The 25,056-nt window shown below is 40.0% G+C and overlaps 1 protein-coding gene across 3 annotated transcripts in view; it reads right to left on the reverse strand.

Moving 5' to 3' along the window:
• edil3a (EGF-like repeats and discoidin I-like domains 3a) overlaps window positions 1-25,056 on the reverse strand; it is a 115,163-nt gene that overhangs the window by 49,509 nt on the left and 40,598 nt on the right. For all 3 annotated transcript variants that reach the window (XM_080468291.1, XM_080468293.1, XM_080468292.1), the window contains one exon: window positions 2,938-3,051. In XM_080468291.1, coding sequence (XP_080324417.1) covers window positions 2,938-3,051 — 114 coding nt within the window. The remainder of the gene's footprint in view (window positions 1-2,937; window positions 3,052-25,056) is intronic.

A 25,056-nucleotide genomic window follows, 5' to 3' on the forward strand; every position in this document is an offset into this window, starting at 1 on the left:
CCCGTTACCTTTCAGTCTGTGCACGCTCTGTTTATCAGGGAATCCGCCAACGTGTATAACATATTCCACAAAAAGGCAGAAACACAGAGTCTCAATTCAAAACGGGTTGATTTCAAAAGGATTTCAAAAGTGCTCATGAGCGTTAGTTCAGCATGTATGCAACTTATAACAGTTGATGTCAACTGAGTTTTTAACAATAATTTCTGAAAAATGTTTCCTGCCCTAAATCCTGCCTTGTTCTTTTGATTATTTGTTGTCCTCTTCATTTTCTCTGATAACAAACTTTAGATTTGTTATTGTTTCAGGCAATCTGGCCTCATGTTTGGAGATATTTAGTATATAATTTATCCAAGTTCAAATAATATAAACAAACCTTGTTGAGATGTCTGTCAGCTGCAATAAATTCTAAGCATAGTACTTAGCTGTGTTCTTCTATGTTTTGTGAAAGGTCAAAGACACTTTGACTGCTTAAATCTGACCTGACCAGATCAACCAGTAGATCTCTGATCAATCCTAGCAATTAATTCCCTGCTCCCCTGATTTTAAACATGAGAGAAAATCAGAATTTGCTTAAGTTCATGTTCTTGTGAGGACGAACGCGCTGAACAAACTGTGAAGAAATCCTCTAAAGAGATTTTTCAGATTCAGCATTGACGTCAATGGGATGTAACAAATAACACAAGACAAGATAACATAAAATATTTTGTTTTAGGGGTATTTTGGAGGGATGTTTTCCTCCATATTGAAAGAAAAGTCAAATAAGCATTAGCCATTGCACAGCTTGAAGAATGAGTTTTAGTATAGATGTACACAGAACCAAATTAAAGCAAAGAGTCAGCACTTTGATTTTAAAGTCTGTTTCATGCCAAAATTGTTAGAGTATAGAAGAAAAACCAACCAACCCAAGACTTTGATGGTACAACAACACTTAGACTGACATTTTGAATTAATTGCTGTATAATGTGTTGTGCACATATTCAGTATAAATGGGAAATATGGAAATGACCATAGTTAAATAATGGATCTAAGCATATGTTCAATGGGCGAGACAGCCTCTAATTAGTCAGCCTGTGGTTCCTGATGGTGAAGTAGTGGGTCGCAACTGATAATGAGAAAGTCATGGGTTTGAATCCAGGCTTGGCCTTTCTATGTAGAGTTTGCATGATTCCCCCCATGTGTGCGTGGATGTGCCTGAAAAAAGAAAGCCCTGAATTTGAGGTTAATTGATGAATTGTATTAATTGTGACTGTACAGTATGTGATTGTTTACTCCTGACCACTTTAACTTTGCTAACTATATAGTCGTTCCAATGCAAACTACAGCACTACAGAGGCTCCTGAACTTTGGACCTTCTCCAGATTATCTTTAAGAAAGCTTATCCATGACCTCTCTAATCTCAAAGTTGCCCAAACATCACAGTGAAGAAAAACATTGGTGGACATATCCAGTCTCATTAACATATTTAACCACTTTCCCAGGTTCGGTTGATATTGTAAGTGGTTTATTATCATTTTCTTTAAATCAGAAATTTTAAAAACCTGACAACTGACACGGCCTCAGGCCCCTTTTGTAATCTCTGGCACCCATCAAAGGACATGCTGGACCGCAGGTTAGGAACCACTGCACTTGTCTGTCAATTAAAAATTGTGATGCTCTTAAAATAAAGAAGTTTGATGATTTAATTCTTAAATAGGAGTGCAAGGGGATAGCTCAAGGCTCCAAGTCCACTAGTATATTAATATTTTCTTAGACTGCAAATTAGTTCTCCGCCATGGCATAATAAACACTCAGAGCCCCTTTGAGTTATTGGGCCTTTTGCAAAAGAAGAAGCAGAAAAAAGCCAAAAAGTTTTGATAAAAGAGATTATTTCTCTTTTTCAATATTGCAATTAGGGAAAAAAATACCAGTGGATTGAAAAGAACAGTTAAATACCTACATCGAGATGATTTTGTACTTTATGCATTAGATGTAATTGCAGTTGTCCAAAAATGCAGAATCTGAATATTTGATGTCGAAATCAGGAATGTTCTGTTAAATATAAATAGTTATTCAGGTAGCTATGAAAAGGAGGGGATTCTAAACAAAGCCACAATTTCGCCTTTGCACACATCAAACTATAAACTCCAGCGGTTAACAACCATTTTTGCTTGCAGCAGCAGACGGAGCTTCGGGGGCTCCCACGAGAGTCCTGTACTGCAGGCTGGGAGCCACTGCTCCACACTTACACAGCACAATACGACGAGCACAATGGATCTGAGACTATTTCCAAAGTAGATTTGATAAGTTCTGGGGTTGTAAATGTATTAAATTTAATACAAATTGACCGTTGTTTACTGATGAACGGGGCATTGTAGTAAAATTCAGGATTTGATATAAGTGAAGGTGAGCAGAGGAGTTCTTGCCGTCCAATTCTTATCATAGATTCAAAAGTACAGAAGGAATTTAAACTTCGACATCACCCTGCCAAGATGAACTCACGCACATGTACTTTTGTGATGTAACTAGACAATAATTGCTTCATATTTATTATGATTGGTTGGAAAAAAAACTGACAAAGAATCACACGCTCCGAAGATTTTAGTCTATTCTTTATTTTTAAGTGACGACTACAATTATCAGACTTTAGGTGACAGTTTTTCAGTCCACCTAACAGACTTAAAATACCGACAAAGGAAAAATGAATTATATGTAAGGGAAGTATATGAAAGAAAAAGAAAGAGAAAAAAGGAGACGGCTCTTATAATTTCAAACTCTTCTCCACCTTCGCTTGTAAAACAGAGAAAAGACTGAAGAGAAAGATATATGCTCTTTATGGAAACTACAGTATATAAACCAGCTGTGCAATTACCAGCAGCGTCAGGTGTCCTGCAAAAAAATCAATGCGGACTAGTATGACAGTTAAAAGTCAAACATTAGAAAAGAAAGATGAGCACTTACTGTATTGACAGTTCCTCCCCATGTACTCCCCCGGGCAGTCGCAGGAATAGTTAGCAACCATATCCGTGCAAACGCCTCCATTCTTACACGGGTCCCTTTCGCATTCGTTAATATCTGAAAGAGCCAAGAAACAAACAAAAAAAACAACAACTAACTGAAGAGTGCATTTATTTGAATCCAGCGTGCTGGCAATTACAATGATTTCCTCCCCATTAAAATGCATTGGTAGGGAGCACACATTGTATTTCCTCTCTGTGTTACTTGATTCTGTCTTTTCACGGATCTCACAAAGGCAATCGTTTGCTGGAAACTAATAAATCATATAACTTCTTACTATACAATAAATGCAGCATATCCCTACATGTCACAACAATCCACTAATAATCCTGCTTTGTTCTCGTGTGTTTAGAATATGGAACACCAAACATCTGACTGCTATGAAAGGCCCGCATGGATTTAGCCTCAGCAAGACCAGCCATCACTTTCAAATGCAAATTTAAGAATAGTTATGATTGATATGCATACTACTCATAGAGGATAGAGATTTGCAACACAGTGACATGGTAATATATGTCGTCTTATGTCCCCTCAGTGGTACAGGGACGGGCGACACAGATGGCTTCTTTGACTCTCTGAGTGAGCTGTCGCTGGTCGGAATGTGGGTGTGCGTCGTCGAGTCCTGGACCGACAAGATAGCACCTCTGCGTTGTGCCATCTGTTTGACCAGAAGCTGTTTGCTTTCCTAAATGCACCATTCTCGACAGCATACACTACGGTGTTCTGTTTGTCACCGGGGGTAAAATCCCCCGGGAGGAACAATTTCTGCAGCCGTGTGTTTTGGCATTTGAAATCAACCGAAACTTGGTATTTTGAAAATGTGCCTCAGCCAGTAATGACCTTGATGTTACTGGTGCACCAATGAACTGTCATCCAGTCCCTTTTACTGAAGCCCAGTTCAAATAATCATTTGCAAGGTCCTGCTCAATGAGTAATTTCTCAGCTTGAATGAGATGAGAAATATTGAGTCAGAGGTTTATCAAAAGGAATAAATACACAGAGCATTCTACAATGTACATACACATATGTTTGAAACATTTGAGGTATTAATAATGGGAAACGTGAATGGGAAGGAATGCATTTGTGTGTCGGGTCACATGAGATGAGTCATCTTCATACAAATGAATGCAGTGAAAGTCACACATAAAGTTCGAAAGATTTACAAATTTGCAGAACTCAAATAAACTGTCCAACCATCTCCTATTCTGCTTTATCCCACCTGAGATCGTGGGGGCTTGAGGTGTTCCCAGCTGACTATGTTACACCTACAGGCTACAGTCTCTTTGGAGTCACCAATTAAATTCAAACTTTTCATTTTGGACCGTAGGATAAAACCACCGAAAAACCAAGCATGCACTGCGAGAACATGCAAATTCTATAAAGAAAAGGACCTCAGCCTGAGGTCAGACTTATTTCCTAGAGTGCATAAAACACTACAACACTGTGGTCCTGAAATCCACATCCAAAAATGATTTAAATGAAAATCACAAATACAGCTGTAACTGGAGATTTGCATGATACATGTGCAAAACAATGAATGTGTATCCAAACCACTTTGAGGATGATTCTGCATTTACAACTGACCACAAGTATTTGCATCTGCTTTAAAGTATTCACGGATACATTTTGAGGGATAAACACAAATATCTGTCTGTCTGTCTACATATGCAATGACAGACTGAAAGAGAGACAATGCATAGTATATATCATAACACAATCAACGGGATGAACAATTTTGAAATTAGTGTCTATCATTGAATCACTTTTGCTCTGTGGTTGCTCTCTGAAACTGATTTCCTTTGATTGATTCATTTTAATAATTATAGAGGGCAAGAACACCCTCAAATCCACCCATCACACCCGTTTACTTTCTGTTCTGTGACAACCATGCTGTGGAAAACAGCAAGACTTGAGGAAAGAAAAAGTGAATTTTTTAAATAATTTTAAACAAATTTGTAATTATTTCAGAACTTTCTTATGACTGCAGGATATTTTTGATCATCTAAAACATTTACAGAGCAGTCTGTGACTCAAAGGTACAACTTGACTTTAGAAATATGTAACAAGGCCTTGACATTTTGAAATCTTCAGAAAGTGAAACATAATTAAAGTCATTCTGTTATGGTGTTTGAGTTCTCGGAGATTCAATCTGTAACATCCCGACCAGTCACTGGGCACGATTAGTAATATCTTAAATAATTATAACAATTCTCGAGGAACTGTTCATGCCACAGAAAAACACAGTTGTGGTCGTCATCCGAAGCGGTCACTGAGATGACGTGAACAGAAGCAGTCGCGTTTAATCTGCAGTCAAGCAGAAAACTAAAAATATAAATACAAAAACCTGAGTGAAATAAAAGAACGGGAGAGGGAGAAGGACAGAAATGAAAAAGGTCGTTGTGATTCTCCCAAACAAATCCATGGGGCACCTGCAAGACGACTGTATTTGGGTTTGATGAAACTGAGTCGTGAAACATTTCTCAGAATACAACAAAAAAAGTTGTGCAGGTTGAGCTTGAAACACACAAACTGCTGCTTTTCTTTCTCTGGTGTGCAAGAAAGATTATACTTTAATGTCAGCCTGGTCGTTAACAGTCATTTTGGATGGGTTCAATGACATGGGAAAAAATATATAATTTACAGCAAATTGTTCTTGTCCAAAAAGGGTCTAATGAATGCAAAACCTTCATTTTAATACTTATGCATGCAACATCATTCATAGTGTTATTTTCTTCACTGATCATCTGCAAAACACATAAAACACAATTTATTTGCATGAGTGTGCAACCTAGAATGCCTTCTACTGGCATGTTGCTGGCATGTTGCTGGCATGTTGCTGGCATGTTGCGTTTTGCACACACACTTAATTTGGTACATCACAAGTTTTTTTCAGATCCAGCGCTTCAGCTCCCGACATACTGCGACAGAAACAACAGCTCCAAACTGTTGGCTGATGTTGTTATGGGAGTAAACCTGGGACCAGAAGGGAGCTGCCAACATGTACCAACAAGAGGGAATAACAACTATCCCATTCAAATGATACAAACGCATTCATCCTTTCGGAAAACTACACTAGTCAATTTTTTTTTTGACATTTTTTTAAATAAATATACATTTTACAAAAAAAAGTCATGGTCTATCATTAACAAGTTAAATTTGCTTTCATAACTATTTTCTGTAAATATATGATATATTAGAATATAAATTTGAAACATCCAGTAATAATCTGTTATCTTATTAAACTTCCAAGGTGTTTGTTTTTATGGATTTCCCTCTGCTCATTCCCCGGTTCCAGCTGTGGTTGCATCTATGTTTTGCTGTGCTATTACAGGACATCCATCCATTTGTTATCTAAACCTTCTTTGCCCAGGCTCAGGGGCGCTGGGAGTCAGCTGGCATTGAGGAAAAGGGTAAACAAGGTTAAACAATTCATTTATTACAGCGGACAGGCCTCCCTTTAATTTCAGAGCCAATGAATAGATGTGGACAATCATCCATTGTCATGTTCACATGACAGCTTGCAACCAGTTTTTAAAACCATAATCTTCTTTCTGTAGTCTCGAAAAGAAATGGTTTAAGATAGCTTCGTTTTGAATGATTTTCTCCTTTAAGTATTACCAAGGAAAAAGTCAAACTACAGCCCACTTTATGAGGAAAAACAGTGGCCATGTATCATTAGACAATTAATTTACTTTTTTATAAATCCATTTATTTTAATGGCTTTTATTGTCAAGAAATACCAACTGTCGTCAGCCGTGAAAACAACAATAAAAAAAGTATTTTTTTACTAATGCAGTTATTAATCAAGGCCCATGTGAGCATAGCCTCGTGAAACAACAGTCATGCATTTCACATCACAATAATTTGTACAGGGAATACTTGGCCTCTGCTAATTGCCTTAGCGGAACGCTAAAATGGAAATGTGATTTTATAGCCACTCACGAGCAACGTGGTATAATAGATTCATTGCATTAACTGAATGGAGATACATCTGTGAATAAATACTGTGGCGTTATATGACAACCTTAGCAAATTACAAACGCTGGCGGTGGAAGACTTGCTTAAGCAGCTCTCGTGTGTCATATGGGGAAAGTGCACATTATGCCCTCTTTAATGGCCATTCAGCACAGACCACAATTCACTGTTGTTTCACTTGTGCAATTAAACCAGCCCAGAGAACCTCAAAGTTCATGTCCTGCTTTGTTGCCGCTAAGCAACAAAGCAGGTCCATGCAGAGGTAGGCCGAGTGGTCAAGTCAGTCAAACACCCGCGAGCTCAACAAACCACAGAGAGCAAAACACAGCTCTGATTTGGTTCCTTTTTATGAGAGACCATCAGCCCCTGGGAGATCAGCGCATGGAGAGGGAGACGTGCCAGTAAATCAGGTGAGAGAAAAGGGATTACTTTGGGGGAATGCAGTTAATCCACCCGGTAAATAGCGGGGGGGGGGGGGGGGGGGGGGGGATAAACATGGAGGGGATGGGAAAGGAGGAGAGGGAGGAGAAGGTGTAAAATTATGCAGCAATAGTGAGAATGATGTGCGAGTCCAATGGTTGTGTAAATAAACTCAGTTTACACGACTTCTTTAACACGGTCACGCCTGAAGATCTGAGAAAGTTCCCTCACTGATAACAGTCGGAGTCTACAGTTCTGTTTTCACATATATCACTGAAACCTTAAACTTAGTGAAGCAACATTTTATCTTCTTCTCAATGAGGCAATCTAAGGAAAGATTTCCAAAGTAGGTGGCAAAGATAATAATCCCTGACGATTAAAAGCATTCCAGCACACTAGCTTTCCAATAATGTCGGTAAAGCGTTCAACTTAGGCTGTTTAGTGGCATTGCACTGGATTGCAACACTTTGTGTTATCATCATCAGCATCAACATTTCAGCAATTCACTCAACATATAATGATGGGTAAAAAACAGTGATTTGATTTAACGCTGCAGTTAATAGCATTAAATCAGATAAGTGCCCTTGAGCATTGAGATTTATATACAGACATAGATTTATCAACACATTGTCCTCATTGTCCCTCACCTTGCACAAGTCTTTCTAGAACTAATGCCCTCACCCTTAAAAATACAACATTTAAGTTTAGGTCTGAGTGTCATCAATCAACCAAAATGTCTTTCTCTCCGCCTTTACTCTTCTATCGCTCACTGAAAAGAGTCTCAGTCGGACAATAATGAGAGCAATGAATAGTGCTGTGTGTCACAAACTGACGCCGGCTGTGAGAGCTAAATTGGCTATAGTGTGTCCAGGGAGCAAGAAGAGGCCAGCAGAGGGAGGAGGTCACCTGCGCTGTGGGCTACTCTGACCCTTCTGCAGCAGGTACACCTGCTAAAGCCACATTAACACAAACGCGCACACTCACACAGACACACACACACACACCAATGAGTGTGCTTTCCAGTTCATTCAACAGTGGAAGTATAGAATCAAATCTTGCAGAGGAGACGGTTATTAAAGGTTACTGTGAAGGACAAAGTGAAGATGATCTGATGAGATGGTTTGACAAAATATCTCCGTCTCTCACTCCCCTATATATAACATACTCATTCAAAACACACAAATGATTAAATTACATGCCTGCTAATAGCTAGTAATGCTTTCCCAGTTGTAAAGCCCCAAAACTCAAATCACTCAAAATCAAATGAAAGGTAGCGTCTCAGCAGTGCTGCCCTTACGTCTCAGCCACTTCCTTCATTAAATTACAATCAGATGTTTAGTAAAACTGGAAAAAGCCTCCTCATCGTTATGCCAATTCACAGTAAACCACACAAGTGGCGGTAAAGACTTCCTTTTTGTGAGAAGTTGTCCCGTTGTGTTGCATTCCTCCAGCCGGGAGCAGCTCACATACGCTCACACGCACCATAATCCCCAGGGGAGGTTTCATTTTGGTATCTGTCTCTATTTATGTTGCCGAGACAGCAGATGCACAAATGTTTGGTAAGCAAGCTGATCCTTTTGACCCCTCTGTCTGGGTGAGGAGCAGTGGCTTGACCCCTACGCCAAGTGATCGACAGGAATGAAGTGGACCACGGGTTGTTTATGTCTGAAAACTAATTAACCTTTAACCTTGAACACTAGTCCTCCCTGGAAATATATACTGTAGATATATATATATATATATATATAAATTTAGTGGTTATCTTTTTTTTTTTTCCTGGAATGGGCTGCCCGAGTTGTTGTCTTGTGATTCATCATAGCCCTGCAGATGTTGGATCTCTTAGAGTTTTCTTTTAAGACTGTTATTCACAGATACTTACAATGAATAAATATCATTGCCTCCTCAATGCTGTGACAGAGCAATGTATGAAGTAATTGAGAAAGATCATTTGGTGTGTTTTTATTGGGTTCATCTCAAGGATATTGCTCTGAGCTCATACATGATGTCCATACTGGACATCATGATGCTATCGTTCAGTGACAATCCAAGACACACCTAAGATATCAAAAACATTACATGTCATTCAGTGTTTTTCATGTCTCAGATTGCAATGCTCTGCTGTATGAGACATGTCAAACACATTTTGCCAATAACAAAACAACAACTTTTATTTAAAAACAAAACAAAACTGAAATCCTGACGCGACACTGCCTTGCCCGCACATTTATTTATTTATTTTTATCAGTACCAGCAAAGTAGTTTTGAAGAAACATTCGCTTGTAGCTTGCGTGGCTTCACAGCCCAGAGAGTTACACAGTTTGAACAGGTAAAGGTTTATTACAGGTCAATGTCAACAAACATGCTGTGTTTCTCCACCCGAATGCTGAATAGCATCGCATCTACTGAACGTGTGCTTTTCATTCATCTGCGCACACAAGCTTCGGCATGCGATGCGCCAAGCATTAAACATTCATACACACGGCAGCAATGTAGAATACATTATTACTCGCCCGTGTCAATATAGTATGAGCGGTTCTATAATGTGACCGCACTTTAAAAATCGCTGACGTGCCCTCAAAGAGTTGCATCCTCCTATACGAGCGATCAACTCTGGACGTCATGTTTGACAGGTCCTGGTGCAGTGAAATGTGTCGAGTCCACGTTGCACAAGGCCAAGGCAAGCCTTGTCTCTCCAAGTTGAGTCGGAGATGGAAGATAGAACAAGGAAGTGCCTGTCTCCACTGTCAGTCTCCGCTGTCAGTTCATCCTTACCTTACCCACTCCACTGAAGAGACTTCCAACACCTAAAGCAGGGTTCCTCTCAGTGCTCCGACGAAGGCAGTTAGAGAAAGGTTTACCAATACCCCGTTCATCCTTGAAATGTGTTTTCACTATGATACATTTCAGCTTTAGCCATATGCAGCTTGACGTATTGATTTTATCGATTCCTTCACAAAAAATCCTCATCTCATACGCAGGACACTTTCCTCACTGGAACATGCTGCAGGTTTCAAGGGAGACGATGGTGCATGAAGCTGTGAATGCAGGATTAAGAAAAGCGTATTCCAAGGACATGCTTTTTGAAGTGGGATTAGCGCACTGAGAAGTTATTCACAGCAGCACTCCAGCAGCCCTTGAAAAGGTATCCTAGAATGCATTGCGGAGAAGTTTTGAGAATCTGAGACGCGAACCGCTCGTCATTCTGAAGACATGCAGACTGGGAGCTTCTGCCGGATGCGAGATGTACAGAGTTTGAAGAGCCCTCAGCTCGGAAGCAGAATGACACTCAAAGGAACGCCTTAAGTGTCATTTCAAGCTTACAATTGGAGCCTGCAAAACAGGTGTGAGGGGAATACTGATCTCACTCCAAACAACAGACCCTGATCTGTCAGGTCCTTGACATCAACACGCTGTACTTACAAAAATGTTGAAATAACTCGCAGGAGAAGGTGATGACCATACTGCAAAAACAGGCATAAATAGAGGAGGAAAAATAAAGAAATAAGGAGAACACGCGTCACTAACAAGGGGACAATGTATCAGCTCCCACAAGGTCAAAGTATTTTAGTCTACATTGTGATAAAACACAATGAATAGAAACACAACTGCAATGTGCTTTAACAAACAACCTCGGTTTAAATCTAGTAAAGAGATGAAAATCAACAGAAATGGAGAACCTTCATCTTTCGGTGTAATGTGAGTCCAAAATACTTCCATACCTTCATCTTCTATACCACTTCATTCAACTTAGGGTTGTAGCACCCTGAAGCCAGTTGACTTTGGGTGAAGGCTCTGTATATATAGACAGATCACCAGTTCAGGGTACAGAGCAAACCCAGACAGACAGACAGACAGACAGTCACACACACACACACACACACACACACACACACACACACACACACACACACACACACACACACACACACACACACACACACACACACACACACACACACACACACACACACACACACACACACACACACACACACACACACACACACACACACACACACACACACACACACACACACACACACACACACACACACACACACACACACACACACACACACACACACCTTTGAGTCACTTAACAATAACAATGAACCTCAGATGCATGTTTTCAGACTGTGGACGAAGCTGCAGTAACCAATGAAACACATGCACAATTAGAACATTCAACATCCGCAATGAACAACTAGAATGGGAGGTATTTTTCAGTGAAGACTACCACAGAATTTTTCCAAAGATCTTCCAAAATTTTCAATGGGAAATAAAAATGTCAACTTTATGGTAGCCCCTAAGGACAAAGTCAGTCTGTGGTCAGAAAGTTGTTAGACTTTACGATTTAAGATCTGGGGACAAGTTAAATCTGTACCTCTCCCTCTAGTCAAGTTACCAGGTGAGGTTACTTCAAGCTTTTTCTTGTTTCTTCAAATTAACCATTACGTCACAACCATTACAAAGCACATCAGTTTTATGATAAAAATGCATGTTTTACAGCCATGCATGTTTTACTCACATCATGTGGAGGCAGGTTTGTCAAAGTTTATTGAAAACACCCAGTGCAAAAAAGGCTTTTCCTTGGTCTAGTTTTTTTTTTTTTTTTTTTTAATGCTGCCAAATTAGGATACATCTATGGTTTTAGCAGAGGGCAATTCCACACTGATAATATTCATCTGAACTTTTATTTTAACACATTTTATTATCTGTGGCTGCTGAACTACAGAGTGTACACAAGAGGAGTATACATGAATGCACTGGTAAAGAAATATTATCATAGCCACAATAGCCATTCATACATTTGGATCATTTCTTTCATGGTGATCCATACTTCTTTGTGAGTCTGGGACTGAATAATAAAATAAGATTTGCCTGGTGGGGACCAGATAAACCTTATGTTATGGCTAACAAACTGCAGATTCTTGTCGCACTAAACCGTAATGTCTTTTATTTGTCACATTGAATGAACTTCATCCGGAGTAAAGAAAACAATGATCGCAATTTGGCCCACGCTGACCGCACTGAATTAATGCAGCTCTATGTAGTCAAGCTGAAACATTTATCAATGTTGTGTTTTGGCTCACGATGGCGGCCAAATGCCCAGGGCAGGACTGAGTCGGACTCTTTCTAGCCATCTGGGATTTAGAATTGCATCTCTATTTATGCTTTGGCCATTGGCCAAAAGGTTCATCTTTACTGCAGAAGCCGGGAAGTAACAGAACAGCACAAGTGAGCAAGGCCTTACAGTACTGGGCCGTGGTAACGGCTAGTTCCCTTCATGGAGGAGATAACACCAGGTGATCGGGTTCTCAAGGCTACCAGGTAGTACAGGGTGAAAAGAACAAAGAAGCACATGGGGAAAGAAAAAAACAAAACAAAAAACATTTATCATGGCATTTTGAGTCAAAGCCTGTCTCATTATCTTCCTGCCATTCTCACGTTTTTAAGGCCCTTGTTTCTTCTCCTTTTGATAATAACCAACAATAGTGAACAAAGTTCAGGCTTCCGAAGAAAAACATATTCATTTGCTTGCCGAATTGCTGGCTTTTCCCTAGAAGGTTATTTCATGTTACAGATCTGCACGTCGAGGCGCCACTTTGACCAATTTATATAACTTTATTCCGCTCTCGGTGATCAACACCGTTAACACGCTGAAGTTCCTTATTTTAAGACTTGGACAGATCTATGACTACTGTCAGAAATGGATTGTGGAATTAAAGTATTCATCTCTGTATTTTCAAACATAGCAGATTGCTCTACTGTGCATGTTTTACAGTTCATCTAAAGGAAGCGTGTGAGGAGAGGGAGGAATCCCAGGGAGAATAGGGAGTTCAAACCTTATCCTTTCTTTTTTGAGGAAAAAGTGTTAATTCCCCCCAAAAAATTATGTAAATGGAGGAAAATATATCCTTGTAAATATAACAACAAAAAAGGGAAAGTTTTTTTTCCAGTGGTACACAAAATGCACATGTAAAGCTCAACATTTCATAGCAAAAAGAGTCTGGCAGGCTCCATATGGATCCGTTGATTAACTCCCCTAACAGTTGCTTCTGAGAATACTTTATCTCTATATCTCAAACAGCAGAAACACACTTGAATTTCCATCCTTGAATATGAGGGTAGCGGTATTCAGCCAATTGCAGTCCGCAGCCGCATCGCTAGATGTCAGTACATCTTACAAAGTCCTGAAAACTTTGAAGAAAATATACTTGATTTAGTCCAGAGATTGTCAGAGTGTGGGAGGATGAGCCGCCTTCACAAAGCTGCAGCCAACCAGTTCCAGCAACTCACATGCTTTGCTTCACATCAAGTAATAATTTGTGGCTGAATGGAGATTTTTCCAATGTTTTTCACATGATGACACGTTAAAGGCAGCAGATGTAGGAAATTAAAAAAAAACATAAAGGCTTATAATTTGTAATCTGGAAGATCTCTGAATGTAACTTTTCAATTTGCACTGAAGCGTAACCTATTCTTTCCTGGTATTGCAAGGAAAGATTCTGGAAAAGACTTTTCCTTGACCCCTGATATTTTCCCAGCTGCCGCTTGCCCACAGTAGCCCCTGCTCTCCTCCAAACCTTGAGAACTGCTGATTTTGTCAAATGCTTTTTCCTGCAGGCGAAACCCTCGCTCTGAAATGCCCTGTCAAAGGAGGTCAGGCTCACCTCTTCTTTTAATGAAAGTAATTTTAATGGATTTTTTTTTTTTAAAGAGTCAACAATGTCAACACACATTTGATAGTTCCCTTGCTTTAAATTGGAATTTAAATTTTACCTGATATTTTGATGTGAATAACTTTGCTTTGGATATTGTGTCTATTAAAGAAGTTTCATTTTAATGGTCTTAGGTTTAATTTCTCTTTTTTTTTTTTTTTTTTTTAAATGTGATACAGTGAAGGCATCATGAACTAATCTGAGTCGGATAATTGGTAAACTTTTTAAACAGAACAGTCCTCAACCCTCATTCAAAAGAGGAGATTCAGTGTGAAAACTCAACTTCTATACTGCTATACCACCTTCATCACAGGAGAAAAGCTTCATAGGCTGCACTTTGAACAAAAGTGCCACCCTTGGCAACCTTTAACAATTGTGCAGGATTGTGTTTTTAACCAGTCTTAGTTCCAGTACAAGGACCCACAGAGTATAACTGTCTCATATATTTCTGCTTGCATACCACTACCTTGAAAACAAGGAAAGGTCATTTTACTCAAAGTGTGTTTCTACAGCAGATTTTCATTTGGCAGGATTTGCAGAAGTGAGTGCCTACTGAAGGCATTTAGAAAGAAATGGGACATAGCAGTGTAATATGATCAGTTAGGACCAGATCACTAAAGGCTCAGAGTGTAAGAATGTGCATAAGACGAACACAGGTAGGATCAAGGCCAAACACAGGCATCCAGATGAAAGTGTCTCAAGCAATTGTCTGTATTCAGGAAACCTGAAGAGAAAAAAAAAGATGTCACATTTGATCTGCCGAGCCAAAAGGCTCTATCTAAGAGGCTAAATAAAGTACCAGCGTCAGTGGCGCAGGAAAGGAAGTGCTCCTGAACACCTTGAATTTAGCTTGTTTCCCCGGCTTGTTATCCAAATTGCCCTTTGACAGAGGAGAGAAAGGGTTAGCTCCTTCAGGAATGGAGAAAGGGGCAGTGGGATACCTGGGAAAATAGACATTTGAAGTACAACACTGACCTGTGACCAGGTTACCTGCTCTGTGTGACACACACACACACACACACACACACACACACACACACACACACACACACACGATCAAGCATAACCTGCACTAAAAGCAACCAAAATCTAATATAGCTGAATGGAAATACAAAGATTTTGTAAAGAAATTGTTTCTAGTACAATGAACAATTGGTGAACTTGTTCTTTGTTTATTCCCAAATTGTTCATTATCTCGTGGATGGCCTCTTTCACATGCTGTGCTGTATGAAACAAACCAAATGAGCATGCATGCATGCAACACTGCGCGCATAGTCAGTGACGCTCAGCACTGATAAGGCGAAAACGTTGCAGCTCCTGATGTGTGTAGTAGAACTGGTAGTTTTCACTTTTTGATTTGAATGAGCTTGTATGTTGAGCTCTGATAAGATGGTGACTGAAACAGTGGGACAGACTGGTGATGTAAAAGCTTTAGAAGTGTCACAGCCACGTGGTTACAGTCGGGACATTGTTGTCTTGGATTTATGTGGACTGTCTTATAGAGCGATCAAAGCCCCTCCCCTCTCCATGAGGTATTTATTAAACACAGCATTCTCATTATTATTTTTGCGTGTTTTAGATAGCGGTGCTATCATCAAACTACGGAAGCCTTCTCAGCTCACACTTGGACTCAAATTATTCCACTGTGAAAGCATCGTTAGTGAAGCCTCCGTACTCGGTTTACTTTTTGGATATTGTAGTTGGTAGTATTGCACTAAGAATTAGTGAATAAAGATGCGTCCACCTTTTCAAACATAGAATTGCAGAAACTCCAAGTGGCTGTTCAGCTGTTTTTGTTTGCATTCTACTGCTACGGTGTGGTTGCTGTTTACAGCATGTCGCAAACAGGGCTCAGTTCACGGCAGCTGTGAAAAAAATAAATGAATAAACCCCCTGAGCTGAGCTCAATTTGCAGATCACAGATCAGTAAAAACTCAAACTAAACATATCTAGACTCACCACAAAGAAGAAACGAGAACACAAAACAATGAGCGTAACATTGTCTGTAGGATTGCAATAGGATTCGACATGCTATGTATGTATTGGTATGTATTGGTACAGGAACACACATTAAAGGAAAGCTACATACCTAGTTGCTGAAAATAACTACTCTATCTTACAAAGACATTTTTTCCACCCACCTACATATTTCATATGGGTGAAAGCCTTTTGAGACACACTGCGGGAAGATATGAGCTGTGTTTTTTAACCTTAAACAAAGTGAAATGTGAGCGAACTGAGACTTTTAGATGTATTTTTTTTAAAGTATGCCAAGAAAATGTTAAAAACCAGTCTGTTTTGATAAGTCAACCTGGGTGAAACCCTTCCAAATAAAGTATTTATATAGACCCTATGTTTATATTTGTAGTCTGACACAAACTGCTAGATACAATAAGACCATGTGCCCTGCAGAACTGCAACCAGTTTTGCAAGATGCCAAAAAGTGGGAAATCGAGTGAGCCTTAACTTTTTTTAATAACCTCTGATGTACCAAGAGACATTTCTTAAGAACATCATGTGCCCATGTTTGGTTGAATGAGGTACAAAATACCAGGAGTTTATTCTGATTTATTTGCACTAGATTGAGAAGGAATTGTTCAGCAATTTACAAAAAATGACAAATTCCTGAATGCCAGTGGTTCATTTTGCATTCAATACAAGGAATGAAAATCACAGTCACAAGTCACTGGACAAGGAAACAAGTAACCTTCTCATGAAAGAACCATTTATAAACTCGATCCAGTCACATGACTTCGCTATTCTGACATTAACTAAGCCGATGCTTTTTTATGAAAACATATGATGTCAAGCACATATTAGACTATGATGAATCACCACCTCAGACATCTGGTCTCTTGAAACAAACACATACAAATGGATGTGATTAGATGATGAATATATGAAAAATGATGCACTCTAAGTTCAAAACAGAGTTTGTTTCTTCAGCAGTCCTTAAGCATTTGAAATGGTGAAAACACCAAGCACTCGCCCCCAAAGCAGGTGCCTGCAGCTACTTTAGAACAGTATAAATTTAGTGTTGGCAGTGATGAATATCTCAGTCAGAGAAAACACAATGCAATAAAATAAACCCCTAGCACTTCCAGCAGAGGCACACAAACACCCAGGCAGTCCAAGTTGGTCATGATGGTGCGTCATCAGTAAGCCTTCGTGGCACTTCACTCGAAAAAAACATGCCACACACACCACGACCAGGTATTCTCGCCCAAAAAGGGGCAAATAAGAGTCAAAGTCAGTGTGGGTGAGAGTTTCCCTTCCTTTGAATTTGACTGATAACCTCATATGAAGCAACAAAGTGCCTTCACTGTGTAGTATGCCAAGTCCGCCTTCACAACCTCAGAAGAGGAGATAATTAAGCCTTTGTATAGCAACACAATGCCGATTACATAATGCAAACAGAAGACGTCTGTTTCCAGTGCACCATTTTAATGGAAGCACCCAAAGTTGCCATTTCACCAGGCAAAGATCAGTCAGACTGAGAAACAACTGTATGTCTCAGAGTGAGCTACAGTCAGAGCTCCAGGCGCAGACACACACACACACACACACACACACACACACACACACACACACACACACACACACACACACACACACACACACACACACACACACACACACACACACACACACACACACACACACACACACACACACACACACACACACACACACACACACACACACACACACACACACACACACACACACACACACACACACACACACACTTCTTTCCCTTCCTTCACAACATTACATTGATTTAAAGTCATTCCCCGAAGGCTCAACCCAACCCAAACCATGAAGTACTACTTGCCTGGTTTGAACCCTAACTCTACCCTTAATTTAAAAATGTAACCAAGGCTTTATACTCAACGTTTGATTTACATTGCGGAGGGGTGCCTTTTATCTCCAAAACGGAGGTGAGTCCAACAACATGACCGTGTAAACAGATTTTGGTCCACGCATGCTCTCTGGGCTGCCAACTATTGACCTCAGTTTGGAGTGAACATTGTGTTTATAAGTGTAAGCATGTGTACGCATACAAACAAAGCCAATCGAAAAATTAGTTGCTGAACATTCCACTGCGGTGTGTCGACAACTCAACTCAGGAAGAGAGGCGATCAGACACAAGGAAGTATGAAGGAGTTTGATTGTAAAACAGCAGTGTTTTGCTTCTTTCCTATAATCTTCGAGAAGATATCTTGGTTTATATCTTGGTAAACTAAAACCTGGCAGGAATTCAGATTTCTTTAAATAAACATAACAAACATACTGTTTTGGAAGTAAAGGTTTCAAATGTAACAGGAAGAAGTAAAACATGATATATAGGCTATCATGTAAATAGACTTAAAGGTAAAATTAGTGTTAGGCAGTTGTAGGTAATAACTAGTGACTTTCGTGACTGCATGAGAGAATATGAGAGGATAAATATAGAGTGAGCAGCTTATTTTTCTATTTTTGCACAACAGTAATTCATTTTCTATCTTCCACCAGTTTTTATTGCTTTGTTTTCCTCAAATACAGTAATCAAATATATTGCACAAAGACGAGTTGTATGTGGATTTGTTTTTTCCATCTACCCAACAGTTTAATTCAAGATGTCTTTTGACATGTCTTGATGACATTTGACAAAAATAAAACAAGCAAAGCTAACATGGCTGCAAGATATAGCTCAAATTTATCATCATACCAATATCAGCAATACATAAAAGACTGACCAGACTTCAGTAAATGATGTTTTCATGCTGTAAATCACTTCATCATTTCAACATTACATCAGATAAGATGGCAAAACGCCAGCTACACAAAAGCGTAAAAATCACAGAAAACGACAGTAAACAAGCGCTTCACTTACGAAGCGTGGCTGGTGTGAACAGCAGTTCCAAATGTAATAAAAAAGAAAGAACAAAATGTAGCCCAGTTGCGCCTGCTTAAAAATGGGTCCAAGAAATGAAGCAGCAATTTTATTTAGAAGAGCAAATCCCAAAACAATACAAGACAACATTATCGCAGATCTCATGTTTGACTAACATTGTGCATCCCGTAGTCCTAGCCAGATGTTGGATGCACTGATTTTTTTCTGACTGACATAAATACTGAAAAGTATAAAGCTACACAAAATCAGACATTCCCGTATTTCCCCTGTGTTCCGCAGACACACTCGCAGTCTCTCCACAAGTTGTTGAATATCGGCGTCTGTCGGCTTGGCTATGCGCTTGTGGTCATTTCTTTGGATGTTTAGCGGACTATAGACTCTTCCCACAGGAGTCTCCACACTCATCTCTTCCTGTAAATGCAGCTTTGTGACCACAGCCTGTGAGTAAGTGGGTGGGCTGTGGGATTGTGAATGTAATGCTGAGATGGGGTCTGGAAAAGGCTGTGGGCTCCACACAGCACTACATCACAGCAATCGAGCGGTGGAGGGAGCCTTGGGGCTGGCAGTGTCCACTGTAGCTCTGAGGCCACTTCACGGGAGGGAGGGGACATTTTTCAAATCTATGATACTACATCAACCTTGGGATGAATTTCACCAAATCTGACAGTCTCAAGTGAAACACGATGTGGACTGTCCAATCCAGGCAGATACAATGCTGCTTGTTCAAATTAAATAGCTGTGATTTGATCAAAAAAGTCTGTCCGATGCTATTGTGTCACATCTATTCTGAGAAAATAAGCCAGTGCAAAGTTACTCATGCTAATTTTATGCATGTAAAAATAAAACATGCGTGTAGATCAGCATAATTTCAGTAAAACTTCTCAACTCTTGCAACCCAGAGGCTGTGAAGATCAGACAAAGTTATACCTACGAGTACAGACCTCAGGCATTATGACTAAACCAATGCTTCTGTTTATTGTGAAAATGGATTAACTTTCTATGGACAAAGTGCTCTTCCTGCCTGCGCCGCCAAGTTCTCCCTTAAACTTTTTTTCACAAATGTAAATTGTGCTTAAATGTATCTTAATCCATGTCTCTAATCCTGCCCTGGAAACGTAATTTTCCGAAACTTGAAGTGAAATCCACCCTAAAACTAAACCATACCGCTTAAGCACTTGGTGAAATTTGTACATAGACAATTTCACCCGGCAGCAGTGAGCAAACTGGCAACAGAACTTTGTGAAGCTTCGCTATCGAGACGAAGAGTGAGCAGATTTCTGGGGGACAGATTGAGAATTTGCAAGATCCTTTAGAGGCATTACAGATCTATTTCCAGGTTCAAAACTGTTACCTTTCTTTTTAATAGCGTCATATTCAGTGTTAGCAAAAGGAGCAAACCAACACTTATCAAGACCGCATGTTTGGCATTTTGTGAGCTGACAGAGCAGCTTGAGGAGTGTGTGTGGTAACGGTGTTGACGAAGTGTAAAGTGGATATCATATACATACATATATATACATATATATATATATATGTATATATATTTTTTTTTTTTTTTTTACAGGGGTGTGGCCAAGTTGAGGCTCTCTGATATGATCTTACTTCTTCAAATTGTAGATAATAAGCATTCTTCTTCAGAAAACCTTCCAGTTTTAATTAGCAAATGCGATTTCAAGCTAAACAAATTTAGTTCTCATAACGGCCATTGAAATGCCATTAACATTTAAAAACTGCTACCGAAGGGGAAGGCAGGTCCCATGCTTCATCGTGATCTTTGCTGAAGTGACTTTACAAGTGCTGCCTCACAGTGAGGAGGAAATAACAACTCCCTCAATCGTGGAGCGAGGAAACTCAGAAGCCCAGCAATCTCACTCTACTTCACCTACTGTACTCTCCTGGTGGGCTTCATATGAGAAGTGGAATATGTGTCGGCTAAGAAAAACTTCCCTCCTCCCGAAACCATCAAAAAAAAGTACTGTGGCATCTGCAGTTGCAGAGTCACCTCCTGTGATGCCAAGGCAGCTTTGAGAAGGGCAAGTGATTTCTCACTCGGAGATGTGCAGGTAACCACTCAGAGTGCTGGTAAAGTGAAGTGGTGGGTGGAGCTGGCACTGGGAGACACTGTCAGACCTCTACATTGTGCTTGACAAGCAGAGCATGCTGAAGTGCTTAGAGGTTAAGATGTACACAACCGCTGTTATTTGGATACTCATTCATGCTGCCTCTGGCTTTAGTGCTATTGTGTGAGCGATTTTCTTTGAAGGAACAAATTGTGCAGAAAAACAGACAAAGAAAAGAGAGGGCGCATCGCCATTCCTCCCGCTCACTTTTCATGGACGTCGGAGCAAAGCATCCAAGGCCATTAAAAAAAACAATATACGCTCAGAGAGAGAGAATAAAATCTCTTTTGGATGCCTTCTTACCAACTGCAACTTGTGCATAACACTAACGCTGTTTAGTACAGCAACCACAGAGCGAGCCTTTGTGAAGCCTCCTGTTTTTTCCTTCTCTCGTGCTGCGGAAAAACAGTCTGTGATCCGCCCCAGGTGAATTGAACAGTAATGGCTCCTTGCGGCATTACATCAGGCCACGGCCATAAACACTGGCTGATTATCTCATGGCGAGAAAGCTACAGAGGCGCCAGAACTAATACAGCATGATAGCAACTGTCAATACATGATCAAACGCAGGGGCCACACTTTCAAAAACATTTCACACAGCCTACATTTAGTCTCAATCAATCCCACCCTGCTGCTCTGTTCCTAAAAGGGACAGGGAGATGCGGTATTGATCAAAGAGCAAGGCGGAAGCTCGTCAAAGGGACTTGCAGGCGAGGAAAGGTTAGAGGAAGATCCAGATAGAGAGTGAACACAGGGATCGGTCATCTGACAGACGGTTAAGCCAAGTTAACTTATTTCTTCTTTTTTTTTTTTGCCTTCATGGTGCGCACAACTTGTGTCACCTTGGGAAACTAATAGCTGAACTGCACAGGCTCACAGTTTATAGAAACATTGTTAGCATTTGTGAAGTTCGTGTCACATACTGGAGTAAGAGCTTAAAGAATTCATAGAAAGATTAATTTTTTTTTTTTTTTAAAACCGACTCAAAAACTTCGGTTCAAGCTTTGCGGCTCAGAGAGAAAAAGCAGCCAAGATAATGCATTTCTGAGTCTCATCAAATTAAGCCGTGCAATTCAGAGAAACATTGTTGTTTTGACACTGCAGTGGAATTTTATATCCCGACACTTCTACACTTCACGCGCCCTTGATGGACCGAGAGTATGTGCCCTAAAAATGATCTGCAATCCCGTGTCGTCTGAGGCAATCTGTCCCAATCTTCACACTCTGACAGGTGATTACAACATTTGGCTACTTGCCCAATAACGTAGCACTTGTTCTCTTGTCACTAAAGAGACATGACGCCGCGCTATTGAAAAGATGAATGACTTTGTGATAATAATGGCTTCAATAATGACAGCCGTGACAGTAACCCAAAGTTAACCCAGGATTCCTCAAATGAGGCTGACACGGTTTTGTCTGAGTAAAACCTTAAATCAGTGTAGCAAAGAGTAAAAAAAAGATAAAAAAAAAAAAAAAACCTCCATAAGCACTGGCACATTATGAAATGGTGCAACTGACATGAAAACTATCCTGATTGAGAAAAACACAATGAGTAATTTAGTGGCAAATCCAGCGCAATGAGAGAAATTCAACTTCTGAAGCTTCTTTCCACTGAATGTCCACTTTGCTGTGTCGGCACTGTATTATCGCCTTCCGTCACTGACGTCAAAACCCGAATTTGAAAACGCTGACACCTTGTGATGATTCATTGACAGCTGCGTTCAGATGAAAATAGAGGTCCGACAACATTGACTGCGCTCAATATCTGCCCCATCAAAAGCAGCCTCAAATAGCTGGTACTTCTCCTGAGCAGGTATACGTGCGACAGCCTTCCTTGATGTGCTTCATAAAACAGGTCCGACAAGAAGGATATATGGTGCATGTATTTAGGATAATATTCAGAGGTGTGAAATTGGTTTTGGGTCTGACAGAGCAAGGAGACATCAAGAGGAACCGTACAAAACTAGACTTGTTTTACACAGATTTGATGCTGTATTCTCCACAACATCTAAAGGTAAATGGTGGAAATGTTCAGTTGAAACTCAGAGTGTGATTCCAGTGTGAGAACCTGTCGTCTGTTGCGTTACTGATTTTAAACTCTCAACAACCTATTAGAATTCCTTTTCTCGGAATTCACTTTAAAGATATCAGGAAATGTGTGAGTTTTAGTTGTGCGTTGTAGTAATTGCCAGGTCACTATGAATGACACTATGAATGCTTTGTTTATCTACTGTTTATTGGTTAAGTTATTTCAGTTATTTTGTCAGCTTTTAATATGAAATGTAATTTTTTTTTTTACATGATTGTTTATCTAAGATAAAGCACACTGACTGGTTGTTTATATGAGTGTACAATCTGACTTTATATTGTTGTGGCCACTATTGTATGGCCCTGATACAAGATCCCCACTGTAAGAATGCTCAATGAGCTTTATATGTTCAACAAAGGTCATTTAAAGTCCAAACTGCATATAATTTTTCCACCTCCATTGGGTCCTTGTAAAGTCAGTTTATATAATCAGACTGAATTCTGTTTTAATGAAAGTTTGGTTTTTGCTTGCATTGCAGTGGTGCAGTGGTTAGAGCTGTCGCCTCACAGCTGAAAGACTTGGTTCAAACCAGGGTCTTCTAGTTTGGAGCTTTTTTTTTTGTCTTTCGAAGAAATTCATTTTTATCCAACACTCCAGAGACATATCGTCCATCAGTCAACACATGGCAAGGATTCAGCTTAGAAACTGTACATAAAGAACTGCAAACTGACAGGTGGTAAAACACTGCAATGCAGTGGACAGCAGTACGGCTTTATCATTCTGTACTGTAACAGGCATGAATATACATAGTGCAAGATTCATTTCTTTAAAATGTATTTTGGTATTTTCCACAGTAGACATTGAATCTGTTCCAAGAGATGTGAGCCTATTTAAAAGCAACCTGAATAAGGTATTGATGAAGTCGTACTTAAAACGTCTACAGTGGCTTGAAGTGTCAGGGTGCATGAGGATCTGCCCATTACAGCACAACTCATTACAGTAGCACACTGTTTTCCAAGAATATAAAGACCATGAACTTTTCTTCTTGTTCCCATTACTCTACAGATGTTTCTGCCGATTTTTTTTGTTCTTTGCTTTTATTCTTTTTATTAGGCTTCTCATTCATATATAATAAAGCCATCCTAAACCAACAATAATGAATGTGCTGTTTTAATTCAATTGATGGAATTATCCAGATTCGGATAATTAATCTCTCCCCCCCCCCCCTCTCTCTCTCTCTCTCTCTCTCTCTCTCTCTCTCTCTCTCCTCTCTCTCTCTCTCTCTCTCTCTCTCTCTCTCTCTCTCTCTCTCTCTCTCTCTCTCTCTCTCTCTCTCTCTCTCTCTCTCTCTCTCTCTCTCTCTCTCTCTCTCTCTCTCTCTCCTCTCTCCCTCTCCTCTCCCTCTCCCTCTCCCTCTCCCTCTCCCTCTCCCTCTCCCTCTCCCTCTCCTCTCTCCCTCTCCCCCTCCCCCTCCCCCCCCCGTGAGGAACATTTGCAGACATTAATACGTATTCAGCCCATATAAAATGGGTTTCTCACAACCCTAAAGGCTTAATAGGGAACAATAACAGAATTATGATATGAACACTAGCCAATCACTCACAGTTCTGTGTGTAGATAAACACAATGACAGATGGTTGATACAATGACTCGCTCCATTGCCTTTTACGATTGGTGCCTTTTAATGAAATAGGAAAGATAACAATGATATGGCAACAAATACTCTATGACTGACTGTCAATGTTTTCAAGAAAAATCTCATTTCTTTTCATCATCTAACAGCTACAAGGCTTCCTTGTTGAGCTCTGTTATGTCTGGCAGCATTACATAGACGTGAGTAAATGTTTTCTGTGGAGTATTGGTGGTGAACATCTCTTCATCCCTCCCTGTGCAGGCCCT

This window comes from Lipophrys pholis (assembly GCF_963383615.2).
Source record: "Lipophrys pholis genome assembly, chromosome: 7".
NCBI classification, from domain to species: Eukaryota; Metazoa; Chordata; class Actinopteri; order Blenniiformes; family Blenniidae; genus Lipophrys; species Lipophrys pholis.